This window comes from Mustela nivalis (assembly GCF_964662115.1).
Source record: "Mustela nivalis genome assembly, chromosome: 1".
In the NCBI taxonomy this organism is placed as follows: domain Eukaryota; kingdom Metazoa; phylum Chordata; class Mammalia; order Carnivora; family Mustelidae; genus Mustela; species Mustela nivalis.
In genome coordinates this window covers 124,404,703-124,422,915 of record NC_139020.1, presented here as the reverse complement: position 1 = coordinate 124,422,915, position 18,213 = coordinate 124,404,703, and the positions used below count along the sequence as shown (strand labels likewise).

At 36.9% G+C, this 18,213-nt stretch overlaps 1 protein-coding gene across 4 annotated transcripts in view; it reads right to left on the bottom strand.

The window, feature by feature from the left end:
- Positions 1-709: 709 nt before the first annotated feature.
- MSL2 (MSL complex subunit 2) overlaps positions 710-18,213 on the bottom strand; it is a 40,342-nt gene continuing 22,838 nt past the window's right edge. For all 4 annotated transcript variants that reach the window (XM_082690881.1, XM_082690884.1, XM_082690882.1 and 1 more), the window contains one exon: positions 710-4,088. In XM_082690881.1, coding sequence (XP_082547007.1) covers positions 2,497-4,088 — 1,592 coding nt within the window. In that variant the 3' untranslated portion in view covers positions 710-2,496. The remainder of the gene's footprint in view (positions 4,089-18,213) is intronic.

Sequence of the window (18,213 nt, the reverse complement as noted above, 5' to 3'; positions counted from 1 at the left end):
CTGCAGTAATAATTTCTCAATCATCCCTAGTTAGCCATTAGTCAGCATTCCTAAATAACTCATGGTATAAAGAAAAACAATGCAAAAATCAAGGCACTGTAATTAATTATTCTTCCCCAAATGTATATAATATAGGCCATTAAGAGCATACTATCCCAAACTCCTCAGTATTCTACAACATAGAATTAGAAAACTAACATTTATTGATAGATTTAAGGTGTAATACAGGTTTCCAAAAATGTGGCAGTGAGAATACCAGCATAAAAAAGAGAAACTTGTGCTAAAAACAACCTGAATTAACCATTGGCAATATTACATAACAATCAAGGCCCTCACATACTAATGATTTCCGATTTGTCTATATTGCCAACCTCCCATGCATCAAAAAACACAAAACTAAAATTATCAAACTTGGGAAGCAATAAAGTACTCTATGAATTTTAAGATCATAATATTAGGAAAGTTTGGGAGATTTGCAAAATATATCCTAATCATCCATGTGTACAATCTCATTTCTAATCATTTCTGCAGTGATCATTAGTGAATAAAGAACAGATTTACAAGTTTATATAGCAGGGCATCTGGATTTAACACAAAACTGTTACAAACTTTAGGCAAATACATGTTTCATAAGACACTGCTAACACTTAGAGGAGTTAAATAAAATTCCAAAATTTGGAAAGCAAATAAAGACAAGACAACTAAGAAGCATTTTCCACCATTTACTCTTGTTATCAAAAATAGTTCAACTCTTCTTGCAAAACAAAAACAAAATAGTACATACTGGACACATACATCACATTTTTCTTCCTATGGCTTTAGCCCACCCCCACCCCACCAAGAGAGACAAAAAAAAAAAAAAAAAAAAAGGAAGAAGAAGAAGAAAAGAAAAAAAAAGAAAAAAAAAAAAGCCCAACAACAACAAAACAATTCTACCTGACCACATTCACAGAAAATGACACCAGGATACACTACAAAACAGAAGGAGGTGTCATCTGCTCTGTGTCCAAAGGTTTCTTCTCCATGTCTTGTACTAGGTGAGTAACCATCATTGAACATGCTGTGTGCCAAATCAAAACATAACTTTACTTCAACATATGTCAGATCTCATGAGAGATGGTGAATGTAGTAGAAATTGGAAATTTTCCAGCAGTATTTTTCTTTAAATAAGCACTGTCAAAGCAGCAATTCTTTTAAATCATAAGGTCGTTTCTTTACAACCTAGTCAGTCCTTGTTTTATTTGGGCTGTGCTCTCTTTCAAGCAACTGACTAGATTACCCTTCAACAGAATGTTTGTAACTCACTTGTCTTCCCATAAAAATTAACGGGAAGTCATGAATTTAAACTGAAACACAGTTTGTGCTTTACATGCAAAAGAGCATTCTAAAGAAAATCCTTCTAGCTTCAAACCTACATAAATGCACAGGCTTCATAAAAATGCATTTTTTTATTTGGCCTCTATAAAGAAGCCCTCATAATGAATAGCACCCCAAAAAAGAGAAAAGGAGCATATTCAAAATAAAGTCTTGAAACTGTAAGAGGAAACAAACAAAAAAAAGAAGTGGCCAATAGCAATAAATATAACACATAAACCTGGGTAAGTTTGGGGGCATTATTTCAAAATTATTTCAAATAAATCCCAATTTCTAAATAAAAATTTTTATAATTTTTTAAAAATTCTGTCATATCCTATAGTCTAAATTCAATTACCTTCAGAATAAAACTGCTCTTCTCCACTTCATTTATCTAATTAGAACATGCTAAAAGTGAAGGTTTTCCAATTTTTTTCCCTAGAAAGGAGTCAGACTAACTATAAAAGTTATTCAAACTCAGAAGGGCTTTATCGCATAAACAGCTAAACATCTGCAATCCTGACAGAATTTGTTCACTTTAAAAGACAGATTTCAACATTCTAATGAGGGGCAAATTTTCTTTCATAATACTGCTGATTTAAGAACTGCTACATACACCAGTAGCCAATTTTCATGATCAGAAATGGTATTATGTCAGCACAAAGGTTGAGCTGGACACATCAGCTTTTCAACAGGAGGAGCATCAATGGCATCTGAAGGCAGCACTGAGTCCCCTGAACTAATGGCTACTTTTTCACAAAAAATCAGCACAATCTTTTTGGACTGACTAGATACCACTTCCTTACATTTAATCATAAACTTTGATTATGCACAAAGCATGACCATAAACAATGAGGTTAATGTTATTTTCCTTGCCAAAGTTCATTTTGTATAAATCAGTTGCATCAGCATTTGTTCTCAAACTATGAGGTTCTGTAAGAACTAAGGACATATAGTTGTAGGGTTACTCCTCCATTATCTGCAAACTATTTCCCCGACACTAACACATATAACTTAGCAATGAAAACACTTGATACAAGTGATCTATATGCAGGAGCTCCGGCAAGTTAAACCAACAAAACCATAGCTGCCGTGAAACTGTAGCTATTTCCCTACCAGAGGTAGGTTTAAAGACCCACTGATTTAACAGTCGAATCTCATGTCTATAGCTTCATCCAAACTTTTATCATCATGTGTACTGGCAGCTAAAAACGTTGTTACTGGGGACCCTGTGACATTAATTACACTGGTGCTGGTACTAGCATTGCGCACAGCAATGCTAGTCACATTAATGCCCAAAGTGAGCCTGGTCTGCTCCAAGGCCTTTTCTGGCACAGCAAATGCCTCCAGCTTCTTCTCCCCATTGGCCATATAGGAGTTTTGGCAGCCACGACATATACAATCTAAGCAGGCTTTGCGGTTAGAGTAGCAAGGGCAGCGTTGGCCGCGGCATGTAAGAACACTTGGATTTTGAGTAGCACGCCCACATTTACACCCTTTCTTTTCCTGGGGTTTTTTATACACAGTCTTGGTAGGACTTCCTGGCATAAAATGGTGACTAGGAATCTTTTCCTTTACAGTTTTGTCTTTTTTAAGAATACCTGGCTTGGTTTTAGAGTGAGATTTCTTGGATCCGTGTTCATGACTCTTTTTCATGCTTTTAGTAGATAAAAGTACAGTTTTGCTGATTTTGGGTGTTGTGCCTCCATTGGGAACAGTTGCTATAGGTTGAAGAGAAATTTTGCTCTCCCGTTTCACTGTCACAGGGGCAGATGCCCCCAACGTTGGGCCTCGGATAATGGTAGAAATTGGAAGTGGCTGAACTTTCTCACTGTCACTTTCTGATCTGGATCGTTTTCTATTCAATTTTGCTACTTTTGGAGTTGCTGCTGTACATGATAACCCATGAAGTGCAGGACTGGTGGACATAAAAACATTATGGCTAAGAGACTGGGAAGAAAGCTGCAAAAAAGGTCCATTGGAGACAGTGGCTTCCAAGTTGGGCTGCAAATTAGGGCAACAAACCTCTGTATTTGAAACAGTTTCTAAGCTGCGGAGCACTTCCTCAACACTCAGTAACAGAGAGTCGCCAGGTTTTATATCTTCACTGAAACTGCAGATATCAATGCCTGTGGAGCATAAGTCAGTGGCTACTGTGTCACAGACAGGTGGCAAACTGTCAGACAGATCCTCAGTTTTTATGTCAACAGTGTTACATACATCAATTGTGTTTGAATGTTCAGGTGAAGGAATATTTATACCAAATCTATCTATTGAAAGCCCATTATAAGTAGGCAAACCATTGATAACAGAACTGCCAATAGCAATGCTGAGGGTGCTTTCAGATATTGGAGATAAACTAGCTTGAGGATCAACTGTGGGTTCTGAGGTTGAAGGTAAAGGGGAATGTGTTAAACACAAAGTAAAGGATGAATCTGAGGGTTTTTCTGTCTCCTCACAAAACAGTGATCCATCATTAAGCAAAGCCAAAATATCCGAAGAACAGTCGACTGCTTCTATTATATCCCGTGCCAATGTAGTCTGTGTGATATATTCGCATAGTTTTTTGTAGCAGTTCACTAGGATGCTTAATTGCTTGTTTTCCTCAAATTGCTCATAGTCTTTGCACCAACTACATGAAGGTTTCATCATCATTTTCTTGCCTTTACAAGGTTTGCAGACATAATGTTGGCAGGTGGAGTTGGTGGGTGCGATAGGATCTTGTAGCAAATGTCCTAAGAGGGAAAAAGGAGGAAAGCAAAGATTTTAGTAAAATAAATATACAATTTCATACACTGAAGTTAAGATGAGATTATAAGTAATCTATTAAAATCAAGATGGGTTAAACTCACTAGACCAGATAACAAAAAAACGTTATCTTACAGGAAATGGAAAAATACTCAATAGTCCGCTTCACTTCTATGCCATATTCCCCATTCCTTTATCTCAAACCAGAATCTTCCTTGATTCTGTACTTCTCTCCCAAACAGTTCTTAACAGCCTGAGGTTACACAGTAGCACCTGTTTCTGGTCCACTTTCTTATCCTCCTCTCCAAAGGGTACAGAGATGTGAAAATCAGTCACCAAAAGCACAAACTTGGCTTAAAACCCTTAGAACCTAAACCAAACACAACACTGTAATGCTACCATGTACTGGCAAAATCATACTGTTTATTTTGTATTAAACACTGGGAAAAAGATATGAATAAGAGACACTTAGTCCCTACCCTCATTAAACATAGTTTACGGGTATTAATCAGTACAGTCATCTTCATCCCCCCCGCCAAAAAAGTGTAACTCCAACCATTTTATTATATATACTAATTTAAAACTGAGAAGGCTGAAATATTATGGTGAAAAAGAACTATGTTCATTTATCTAAAGAAAAAAAGGGAGTAATACATGATTAAGACTCAAATTCTCCTACAGAAAGTCAAAATGCAAGGACAAAGAATTATGTTTAAATGTATTAAAAAGGAAAAAAAGGGGCATACTACCAGACTCCCAATTCTTCTGACAAATTCAAAATGACCCTAGTCATAAACCGCAAGTATCCGAAGCAGAACATCACATAAAACTGAAAATGGTCTCCCAAATTATAAATGACCTGTGTAGATTATGTAACAGGAAAGAGAAAACAACTAGATCCAGTCACTATTTCCACTCAACTCCACAAAGAAGCAATGGTTCTTGGTTCCAAATTCAGGACAAACAGTTAGTAATAAACTCAAAGTAGCACCTGTTTCTCATACAAAATTATCTAGTTAGTAAGACTCTGGCATGGAAAAGAAGATACCTCAGGCCACAGCCAAGTGAAATCAGCAAACTCTCTCCCTTAAAAGCAACTATAAACCTGCAAACTTTTGATAAAATGAATCATTTTCATAATCAAAGATAAAACCATTTGATAAGCATTTATATGTTTGAAAAACTGCTCAATTTCAGGTAACAACAGTGAGAATCTGTGGTGGTCCAGTCTGGGGCTGCCCAGTTCTCCCCTTCCATTCAGTTCCATCGGTGTTACCCTGAAGACCAGAAGATGCTGTGACAGAAGGGTGCTCACTCCATTTAGTGCAGAGAATGATGCAGAACCCCAGAAACATGATCACTGTAAGTGACTTCTTAGAGGCTAGCCAGCTGGAGAAGGCAAAAAGCTCAGTTCTTAACAGCCTGAGGTTACACAAGCCCACGTTAAACAGGCCACAACAAGAAGACAATTTACCTCAAGTTATCTATAAATTCAATGCAATCTTTATGAAAATGCCAGTGTCTTTTTAAAGAAATTTACTGATTCTAAAATTCTTGTGGAATCAGAGGACCTAGTATAGCCAGAACAATTATTTAAAAAGAGCAGATTTGGAGAACTTATACTATCATATTTCCAAATCATCTTTAAAGCTATAGTAACCAAAACAATGTGGCAATGGCAAAGGATAAACATACAAATCATATAGAATAAAGAGCACAGAAATTCTTAAATTTACAGCCTACTGATTGCTGTGATGTGTGCAGATAATTCAACAGGGAGAGTATTTTCCACATCACGTCGGACAATTTGATATCCAAATGCAAAACAACAACAACAACAACAACAACAAAAAAAAAAAAAAAAAAAAAAACAGGAAAAAAAAAACAACCAAAAACCCAACAACTACTTAGATCCTTACCTCACAATATGTACAAACATTAACTCAAAACAGATCGCAGACACCTTATATATAAGACCTAAAATTCTAGAAGAAAAACACAGGAGAAAATCATGACTTTGGGCCAGGCAAAGTGTTAGGTGTGACATCAATGCACAATCTGCAAAAAGGAAAAAGTTATAAAGTGGATTTCCACAAAATTAAAAATGTGTGCTTCAAAAGACACCATTAAGAAAACAAAAAGATAGGGGTGCCTGGGTAGCTCAGCCAATTAAGCATCTGCTTTCAGCTCAGATCATGATCCCAGAGTCCTAGGATCAAGCTCTAAGTCAGGCTCCTTACTCAATGGGGAGTCTACTTCTCCCTCTTCCCTGGGCCTGCCCCTCTGCCTGCTTGTGCTTGCTATAAAATGAATAAATAAAATCTTTAAAAAAAAAAAAAAAAGAAAGAAAGAAAGAAACTGAAAAAGATAATCCACAGTATGGGAAAAAATATTTGCAAATCACTTATCTGATAAAGGGCTTATAACATGACATATTAAAAACACTTCCTACAAATCAATAAAAAGACAACTCAATTTTTAAAGTGGGCAAAAAAAAAAAAAAACAATCAGTATGACAGAACACATTAATAGGAGAGACCAGAACCATATGGCCCTCTCAATTGATGCAGAAAAAGCATTTGACAAAATACAGCATCCTTTGCTGATTAAAACTCTTCAGAGTGTAAGGATAGAGGGAAATTCCTAAAATCCATCTACGAAAAGCCCACAGCGAAGATCATTCTCAATGGGGAAAAGCTGAGAGCCTTCCCTTCCCTTAAGATCAGGAACAATGACAAGGATGCCCACTCTCACCACTAGTGTTCAGTACAGTACTAGAAGTCCTGGCAACAGCAATCAGACAACAAAAAGAAATAAAAGGTATTCAAACTGGTAAAGAAAAAGTCAAATTCTCTCTCTTTGCAGATGACATACTTTATATGGACAACCCAAAAGGCTCCACCCCCAAATTACTAAAACTCATACAGCAATTCAGTAATGTGGCAGGATACAAAATCAATGCACAGAAAATCAGTTGCTATCCTATACACTAACAATGTAACTGTAGAAAGAGAAATTAGGGAATCGATTCCATTTACAATAGCACCAAAAACCACAAGATACTTTGGAATAAACCTAACTGAGGAAGTAAAGGATCTATTCTCAAGAAACTACAGAACACTTATGATAGAAATTGAAGAAGATACAGAAAGACAGAAAAACATTCCATGGTCATGGATCAGAAAAATAAACATTGTTAAAATGTCTATGCTGCCCAAAGCAATCTATATTTTAAACACCATTTGGACCAAAGTACCAACAGCATTTTTCAAAGTGCTGGAACAAAAAACAATCCTAAAATTTGTATGGAACCAGAAAAGACCCCAAATTGCCAAGGAAATGTTAAAAAAGAGAAACAAAGCTGGGGGCATCACATTGCCTGATTTCAAGCTATATTATAAAGCTATGATCACGAAGACAGCATGGTACTGGCACAAAAAAAGACACACAGGTCAGTGGAACAGAATAGAGAACCCATATGGACCATCAACTCTATGGTCACTAATCTTCAATAAAGCTGGAAAAAAACATCCAATGGAAAAAAGACAGTCTCTTCAATAAATGGTGTTGGGAAAACTGTACTGCTATATACAGAAGAATGAAACTCGACCATTCTCTTACACCATACACAAAGATAAACCCTAAATGAATAAAAGACCTCAACGTGAGACAGGAATCATCAAAATCCTAGAGGAGAACATGCAGGAAGTTACCTCTTTGCCATCAGCCACACCAACTTCTTTCAAGACCCATCTCCAAAGGCAAAGGAAACAAAAACAAAAATGAACTTTTTGGACTTCATCAAGATAAAAAGCTCCGCACAGCAGAAGGCACAGTCAACAAAACAAAGTAGCAACCCACGGAATGGGAGAGATATATGCAAATGACACTACAGATAAAGGGCTGGTACCTAAGATCTATAAAAAAATTTCTCAAACTCAACACCCAAAAACAGATAATCAAATCAAAAAATGGGCACAAGACATGATCAGACACTTTTCCAAAGAAGACATACGAATGGCTAACAGATACAAGAAAAAATGTTCAACATCATTAGCCATCAGGGAAATTCAAATCAAAACCACACTGAGACACCACCTTACACCCGTCAGAATGGCAAAACTGACAAGGCAAGAAACAACAAATGATGGAGAGATTGTGGAGAAAAGGGAATCCTCTTACACTGTTGACGGGAATGCAAGCTGGTACAGCCACTTAGGAAAACAGTGTGGAGGTTCCTCAAAAAGTTAAAAACAGAACTACCCTCTGACCCAGCAACTGCACTGGGTATTTACCCCAAAGATACAGATGCAGTGAAAAGAAGGGGCACATGCACCCCAAATGTTTACAGGAGCAATGTCCACAACAGCCAAACTGTGGAAGGAGCTCAAATGCCCTACAACAGACGAATGGATAAAAATGTGGCCCATATACACAATGGAATATTACTCGGCCATCAGAAAGGATGAATACCCGGTATCTGCATCAACATCAACGGAACTGGAGGAAATTATGCTAAGTGAAATAAGTCAAGCAGAGAAAGACAATTATCATATGGTTTCACTTATTTGTGGAACATAAGAAATAGCATGGAGGACATTAGGAGAAGGAAGGGAAAAAATGAAGGGGAGGGGAATCAGAAAGAGACAAACAATGAGAGACTATGGACTCCAGGAAACAAACTGAGGGTTTTAGAGGGAAAAGGGGTGGGCGGATGGGTAAGCCCAGTGATGGGTATTAAGGAAGGAATGTATTGCGTGAAGCACTGGGTGTTATACACAAACAATGAATCATGGAACACTATGTCAAAAACTAATAATGTACTGTATGGTGACTAATGTAACATTGTAAGAGAAAAAAAATGTAAAAAGAAGTCCTAAAAGTACATATAAATGGCTTAGTATAGAGCTTATGTACTTTCAAGGGACTGAAACTATGTATTTCACCCGTTAAAAGCACTGGAAATATCTGAGAACCATCTAATCAGTTGGGTTTTATCATATTTCTTAGAATCCCTAATATGAATTATGATTTACAATGTGATATATCCTTAAAAAATCTTTTAAAAGTTAAAAAAAAAGTGAAAATTAAAATCTTTATGATGAAAAAAAAGTGAGCAAGAGTACTGAATAAACATTTCACCAAAAAAAAGGGTGTCTAAGAAGCACATGAAATATGCTCAATATCATTAAGGAAAGTAAAACTTTTACCACAGCTTACACGCCTATTAGAATGAATAAATTCAAAATGGACAGTATACCAACAGCTGGCAAAGATGTGGAAAAACTGGAACCCTTCTGTATTACTGATGAGAATGTAAAACCATAGATCAGATTGGAAAGTTTGGCAGTTTCTTAAAAATAATTTCTTAAAGAGTTAAACATAAATTTACCATAAAAACCAGAAATTCTGCTCCTAGGAGCAGGAGCTTTCATATCTCAAAGAGAAATGAAAATATATGTCCATATAAATTTATGTAAAATATGCATAGCTGCATTATTTAGAACAGACAAAAAACTGAAATCAATCCAAACATCCACCAACCAGTGAGAAGATAAACAAAATGTAGTATATTCATACAATGGAATACTGTTCAGCTGTCAAAAGAACTACTGGTACATGCTACAATATGATTAACTTCAAAAGTGTGCTAAATGAAAGAAGTCAGAGGCAAAAGAGTACATTATTGGATTATTTCATTTATATAAAATGTCTAGAAATGACAGAAAAGCCGAACTAGTTGTTGTCTAGGACGGGAACCAGGAGCAGGGATTAACTAAGTGGGTACAATGGAACTTTTAGCAGTGATGAAAATGTTCTAATACCGTAACAGGGTGACAGCTGCACAACTCTAAAATCTTTAAAAAAAAAAAAAAAAAAAAAAAAAAAAGAACACCTTAGACACCAGTAGTTATGAAATCCAACCTTCTACCTAATATAGGAATTCTTAGAGTACCCTTGAATCTAAAGCAGGATGTAGGGGATATGAATATATAGATACGTTTATCTTAAAAGAAACAGCACTTAAAAGAATAAAATGTAAGGTTAAACAATAACTATTGGGAAGCATAGACTAGACGAAAGTAAAAAGGAAAAGACTCGGCTAGGACTATTCTGGGTTTAACTTGTTTTGTAGCTTTTAACTCTCAATCCTTGTAAGTATTTTTACATAATTATAAAATAAACTAAAATTTTTAAACAACCGCTAGGGGCACCTGGGTGGCTCAGGGGGTTGGGCATCTGCCTTTGCCTCGGGTCATGGTCTCAGGGTCCTGAAATCAAGTCCCAGGAAGCCCGCTTCTCCCTCAGTCTCTCCCCTGCTCCTGTTCTCCCTCTCTCTCTCTCAAATAGATAAAATCTTTTAAAAGATTAACAAATAAAAGAAACCCCTAAAAATGAAAAGCAAAGCAAGTAACCTTAATTTTCTATCAAACTGTTGGTATAACCATTCAGAGATTAACTATTTTAAATAACTTTATAACACAAAAAATTGACTGATCCTAGCATCCTAGTTTTGTTTTTTCAGTCATCACATTGGTGGTAGTAACATTGACAGTCACTATGAAGGTGATGATGTTTACTGTGGAATAAAGTAAATGCTGATGTCCTTAAGAATCTGGATTTTTTAAAAAAATAGGAACAAGGAAGTCATACGATAGAAAACACTAAGCAAAAAATCCTGTAGTTCTGAATTTCAACTGGATTTATCAGTATGAATTCATGTTTGCATCTTAAGTGTGCATATTTCATAGCACAACACACTGAAAAAGCCTGGAAGCAAAGGACTAACCCCAGAAGCAATGAACTCAGATAATGGCACTGAAAAACAATTTCCTGTTCAAAGAATTCACAGCTTCTGAGACAAATCACTGATTCCAGATCTGTGACATAAATTAGACAAGATGAGTTTTGATTACATTGTTATAACGGAAAGTAAGGAAACTATCAAATATCGGGACTGTGTTAAAGGGACCTAGGAGCAAACCTGAAAAGGTTCCTGCTGGCCAAACATAAGAAAATTTGAGCATGCAACAGAATGCAGTAGATCTATAAAGTTCAGATCTCGGAGTTCATGGATGGTTGGAAGGGAGGAAAGGAAGAATAAAAAAAGGAAGGAAAATCCGTTTCAGGATGCCAATCACCTCATTAGTTTGAAAAGCGGTAAATAAAGAGCAAGCTTCAACCGTTTATTCTGATTTAACTATATATGAATGATACCAAGTAACCCACAGATGAAAAGTTTCTCTTTACAGAAAAAAATGCAGCTAATAAATAAAACAATATAATTTGAATGTCATTTTATAATCCCTAATGATCTGCAAATTGTACAAGCTAAGTGATAAGGATTGCCTTCATTCTGTTACTAATCTTTTTTTCACCAGTCATTCCAAGCAAAACTTCCCCTAAACTACCAAGCATCTTAAAGAATTTTTACACTGTACACATCTTTGTATTTCTTGCTGAGGTATTAGGAGAGTATGCCTAATACTGAGAACTGGAGGCTACAAAGCATATCAAAAACTCCCACTTATTGATTCAAAACTTCACCATTACTGAGTTCTTAAGAATTTCCATCACCTGGCCTCAATACCTATTGGACTGCCCAACCATTCCCCAACACAAATATCTGAAACTTTAACCCACCGTTAGAGATATCTATACCAAACTTGTTTTGTGCACTCAGCTAACCATCTTAACTGTCAAAGGCTTCCCAAAGGGTTCTCTTTACACTTCATGATAAAGGCAGTTCCAGTGAAAGGAGGGAGAAAGTAAAAGATTCAGGGGTTTCTTAGAAGTGGTTGTCAGCCATGTATTTATCTACTGTACATCTGTCCCTAAGGAAACTCCTCCCAGCAAAATTAAGAAATGTTACGTAACAGTTTTAGAATTGTAAAAATACATCTTACCCTAGAAAATAAAATGGATGGGCAATGTGAGTCAAGGGGAAATGTGTCACTCATTCGCAGACTGTACTGTTAAAAACTGGGCAGTATTGAGGGAGAAATTTAATTAATTTTATATCATATTCCATATAGTTTCACATTCAAGTACCAAAAAAACTTGTTCAAAAAAAGGTATCTTTGGGCACCTGAGTGGCTGAGTCGATTGGGCAAATAGCTCTTGATTTCTGCTGAGGTCATTATCTAGGGGTTCTGGGATCAAGCCCTGCGAGGGGCTCCCCACTGGGCATGGAACCTATTTGGGATTCTGTCTCTCCCACTCTACCCACCAAAACCCCTTCCCCCGACCCTATGCGCACACTCACTCTCTCTCAAAAAAAAAGAAGAGAAAGTCTCAGACTTCAGACTTTAAAAATGTTATCATTTGAGAGGCGCCAGAGTGGCTCAGTCAGTTCAACGTCTGCCTTTTGGCTCAGGTCATGATCTCAGGGTCCTGGGATCAAGCCCTGTGTGTGTCAGGCTCTCTGCTCAACCAGGAGTCTGCTTCTCCCTCTTCCTCTATGTTCTCTCCCAAATAATAAAGTCTTTTAAAATAAATAAATAGATAGATAGATAAATAAATAAAAATGTATAATTTATAACAAAATAATTTCTCACTGCATTGCCTTGAATCCTTAGCTTGCAATGTATCACACGAATTTCTTCCTTTACATAACACAAGCTGTCCTGTAACTAAATGAATTAGGATACTATGTGCCTTAAACAATTACTGATGCTATATTGACAAAAAGACTATAGACTAAATATTCATTTTTACTCCTCACCTAAAAAGGTTACTAATTTCCTTGTCTGTTCTCCCTCTTATTAACTTTTCCCATCCCCAATCAGCCAATTATAATTTGGAACCGAGTCTCAGTTTTAGATTATCCAATGGCAATTCCAGGAATAGGTAACTGCTAATAATTTACTAAGATACTTAATATCAGATTTTTTAATGTTAATTTTATGAAACTTTTTATAATAAAATTTTCAAACAGAAAAAATGAGAAAATAGTATAATTATCCTCCATATAGATCACCCAGATTCAATAATTATCAAGACCATACTGTATTTGCTTCATCTACCCTTTTATAAGTATTTCAAACAAGTCCCAGACATCAACTCACCTCTATATATTCATCAGTATAAATCATTACAAAGTACATCCTCTTTTGTAACCCACAATGCCATTATCACGCCTAAATCAACAATTTAAATAATATAAGCCATATTTAGCTTTAACTTTTAAAGGACTAGAGGGCGCCTGGGTGGCTCAGTTGGTTAAGCTGCTGCCTTCGGCTCAGGTCATGATCTCAGGGTCCTGGGATCGAGTCCCGAATTGGGCTCTCTGCTCAGCAGGAAGCCTGCTTCCTCCTCTCTCTGCCTGCCTCTATGCCTACTTGTAATCTCTCTCTTTCAAATAAATAAAATCTTTAAAAAAAATAAAGGACTAGAAAAGGGCTTTAATTCACCCATCATAAACACATTTTATAAACTATACTTTTCTCAATAAACATACTTTTTAGCCACAGGATTTCCCCATTTTTAAATAGATTTAACATAGATCATTCAAATAATTACAGTAATATACAAAGCTTGGGCACTTGGACCAGCTGCCATGCATTTTATCCCTATCACTGACAACAATCACTGACTGCGAGATTTACAAAGCAGCTTAAGTTTGAGAGAAAGACCCAAAGTGCCAAAACAAATAAGCAAATGAACTGTAACTAGGTCTCAAATCAGACTGCCCCTTCTCCATTTGAGAAAAACGCACTTCTCTATGTAAAACATGGTGATTCACAGACCTGTACCCCTGGGGATAAAAATACATTATATGTTTATTAAAAATTACAAAAACAAAAACACACTTCTCCCTAAGCATAAGCAAATAAGAATATCATTACTCTCTTAGCAAACTCTACATAACTGATCCCAATTTTTTAAAAAGCAATTGGCAATCCATTCACTTCAAAATACCAATGGTAAAAATGGACATACTATAAATCTTATGTTGACATGTAGATTACCAAGTAAATTAGATCTTATATCCAAAGAAAGATCTTTCTGCTTCTCCATTTTAACTGTGACAGCATTTAACTCCACTAGTATTTTCATCACATTATTGGAGGAAATTAAGTGTAGGGGGTGTGGAGGGAGGACACAAGAAAAAGTAAAACTGATAATGACTCAACTGTTTAGCAAAATTTGTTAATGACTAAAACATTACCCTGTGAATACTGGACCTGGCAGTAATAATGATCATAAAATAAAATCTACAATGGCAAAAGCTACAACAGCTTAAATGTAACATAGATAAGTTAGACATAACAACAAAGGAACTGAAAAATCATTAATTCTCGTTTTAGAGTTTATATGGAAAAGAAATGATCACAATGAAAGTAATTTCAGTAAAATGAAAACAATTAAAAAATAGAAAATGGTTTAAGAAATTAAACTATCTCAATGGCTTAATTTTTTGCATTTGACAAAAAAGGGATCTTGTAATTCTAAGTAAAATGGCATAGGCACATAAACAGCATTTATCAGGACCAAAACATTCTGTATTTACCACCATCCCCTCTCCAGAATTCCCACTCCTAGAAATGCTTCTATTATAGTAACAAAGACTGACTAATCAGTAACCTCAAATAATGCAAGTAATTTTACATAAATCTTACTTTTATCTGAGATGACACCTGAGGATCAGGAAAATTAGCCAAGACTCACCTGAACAACATCCTGAAATACCACTATTGGAAAGTAAAAAATGCACACAGGCAGGCCATGATTAATAACTAAAACCATCATAACAGTTTTCTAAGAAGCATTCTTGGAAATTAGAATATTAAACACTCAAGGAATCCACAGGGACACACAAATTCCACAAATACTTAAATAGTTACATACATATACAGATATATAGAAAAATATCTGGTCCGTGGGGCGCTTGGGTGGCTCAGTGGGTTAAGCCTCTGCTTTCGGCTCGGGTAATGATCTCAGGTCCTGGGATGGAGCCCCACATCAGGCTCTCTTTGCTTAGCGGGGAGCCTGCTTCCCCCCTACTCCTGCCTGCCTCTCTGCCTACTTGTGATCTCTGTCAAATAAATAAGTAAAATCTTTAAAAAAAAAAATTTTTTTTTTAATTAAAAAAAAAGAAAAGAAAAATATCTGGTTGGGGGCGGGGGAGGAGAGGAGGGACAACCAACCTTTGTAATCTCTCAACCAGTTTCACTGAAATAATGAAAAAGGAAAAAAAAATCACAGAACCCATCAGATGTAAAGTATGTGGCATCCTACAAAAGGATGCAGTTTTCTGCTTCTGCCGATAATGCAAGCTACATAAAACAGAAATGGTATCATAAAAGATACATTCCTCTGTATTAATTGTGTTTCCACATCAACCTAAATTTCCTTCCCCACAAATGGACCCATATCAAAACTAATCAGAAAATAAAAAGCGATCAGAAAATCGTACCAAAGTTCTAAGAAAGGGAAGAAAGTAATAATTGACAAAACTTTACTTGCTAAAATGGAATCATATTCCATGAGAGTTTTTTAAAATCATTACTAAAGAAAATCAAGAAAATAGTACTAACTCGTTATCTCAAAATACTCCAAAAAAGCAGAGCTCTTCAGTAGGAAGTTTTCTAGGTTCACTTTATGTTACTGACTCTAAAATCATATTTGAATACAATAACGTACTTTTCATCAGCTATTCCTTTCCAAATGGCCCAGAAACTTCATTGATCACCTTAAGTTTGTCTACAGTTATATATACGGGAAGAATTACTGACAAAGGGGCAAGGGGAGGGAAGCTTTATTAAAAGCAAGAAGAGGGGGCACCTGGGTGGCTCAGTGGGTTAAAGGCTCTGCCTTCGGCTTGGGTCATGATCCCAGGGTCCTGGGATCGAGCCCCGGATCAGGCTCTCTGCTCAGTGGGGAGGAGCCTGCTTCCTCCTCTCTCTGCCTGCCTCTTTGCCTACTTGTGACCTCTGTCTGTCAAATAAATAAATAAAATCTTTTAGAAAAAAAAGATAGAAGCAAGAAGAGGGATGCCTGGGTGGCTCAGTTGGTAAAGAATCTGCCTTCAGGCAAAAATGAACTATTGGGATTTCATCAAGATCAAAAGCTTCTGCACAGCAAAGAAAACAGTTAACAAAACCAAAAGACAACTGACAGAATGGGAGAAGATATTTGCAAACGGCATATCAGATAAAGGGCTAGAGTCCAAAATCCATAAAGAACTTAGCAAACTCAACACCCAAAGAACAAATAATCCAATCAAGAAATGGGCAGAAGACAGGAACAGACATTTCTGCAAAGAAGACATCCAGATGGCCAACAGACACATGAAAAAGTGCTCCATATCACTTGGCATCAGGGAAATACAAATCAAAACCACAATGAGATATCACCTCACACCAGTCAGAATGGTTAAAATTAACAAGTCAGGAAATGACAGATGCTGGCGAGGATGTGGAGAAAGGGGAACCCTCCTACACTGTTGGTGGGAATGCAAGCTGGTGCAACCACTCTGGAAAACAGCATGGAGGTTCCTCAAAATGTTTAAAATAGAACTACCCTACAACCCAGCAATTGCACTACTGGGTATTTACCCTAAAGATACAAACATAGTGATCAGAAGGGGCACATGCACTCGAATGTTTATAGCAGCAATGGATAAAGAAGATGTGGTATATATACACAATGGAATACTATGCAGCCATCAAAAGAAGTGAAATCTTGCCATTTGCGAGACGTGGATGGAACTAGAGGGTATCATGCTTAGCGAAATAAGTCAAGTGGAGAAAGACAACTATCATATGATCTCCCTGAATTGAGAAAGTGGAGATGGAACATGGGGGGTTAAGGGGGTAGGAGAATAATAAATGAAACAAGATGGGATTGAGAGAGAGATAAACCATAAGAGACTCTTAATCTCACTAACAAACTGATGGTTGTTTGGGGGAGGGGGGTTTGGAGAAGGGGAGTGGGGTTATGGTCACTGGGGAGGGTACGTGCTATGGTGAGTGCTGTGAGGTGTGTAAACCTGGCGATTCACAGACCTGTATCCCTGGGGATAAAAAATATATTATATGACTATCTAAAAAAAAAAATCTGCCTTCAACTCTGGTTATGATCCCAGGGTCCTGTGATGAGTTCCATATCAGGCTCTCTGTTCAATAGGGAGCCTGCTTCTCTCTCCACCTGCCCCTCCCCCAGGTTATGCACACGCTCTCCCCACCCATGCCCCCTGACAAATAAATCTAATCTTTTTTTTTTTAAAGAATGAGGGAAAGAGCAAACACAAATAGGAGGAGCACCAAAGGGAGAGGAAGCAGGCTACCTGCAGAACAGAGAGCCCAATGTGGGGCTTGATTGATCCCAGGACCTTGGGATCATGACCCAAGCTGAAGGCAGACACTTAACCAACTGAGCTGCCCTGACACCCCAATAAATAAACTCTTTAATAAATAAATTAAATAAGAGCAGTAAGAATACTGTTGCCAGCCAAATCACATTGCTCCGAAGCTCTTGGATCCAAGAGGACGGTAACTTATAGCAATGATAAAATATCTGACTGATGACAGGTGCACACTTGAATTTGAAAAGGCACTCTCAAATGTTGCAGACAGAAAATCAAATAAGTATTCTGCTTAGGAATGCAGTCTTGGATTCTGCTGGACACATCCTTCCTGAACCATAAGGGCAAGATTTTTGTATGAAGGCTCAATCCAGGATGCCTGGGTGGCTCAGTCGTTAAGCATCTGCCTTTGACTCAGGTCATAATCCCAGGGTCCTGGGATCGAGCCCCATGTCAGGCTCTCTGCTCAGTGGGAAGCCTGCTTCTCCCTCTCCCCTTGCTTGTGTTCCCTCTCTCACTGTGTCAATGTCAAATAAAAAAATAAAATCTTTAAAAATTATAAAAAAATACTCAATCCAACCATATTTATTTCAAATATACTTCATAGTGTATTTGTATATTCCATTCTCTACAGCATGACCAAAAAAGGGGGGAAAGAATGTGTCCATAAAATATTCTCAAGAAAAAAAACAATGAAAACATGAGTTTGATCTGGAAAGGGTGGGGTCAACTTTTAATTTACAAAAGGCAATAAAAAAAAGAGAGCAGAAACACTAGCAATGAATAATACAGGGTGGGGAAGG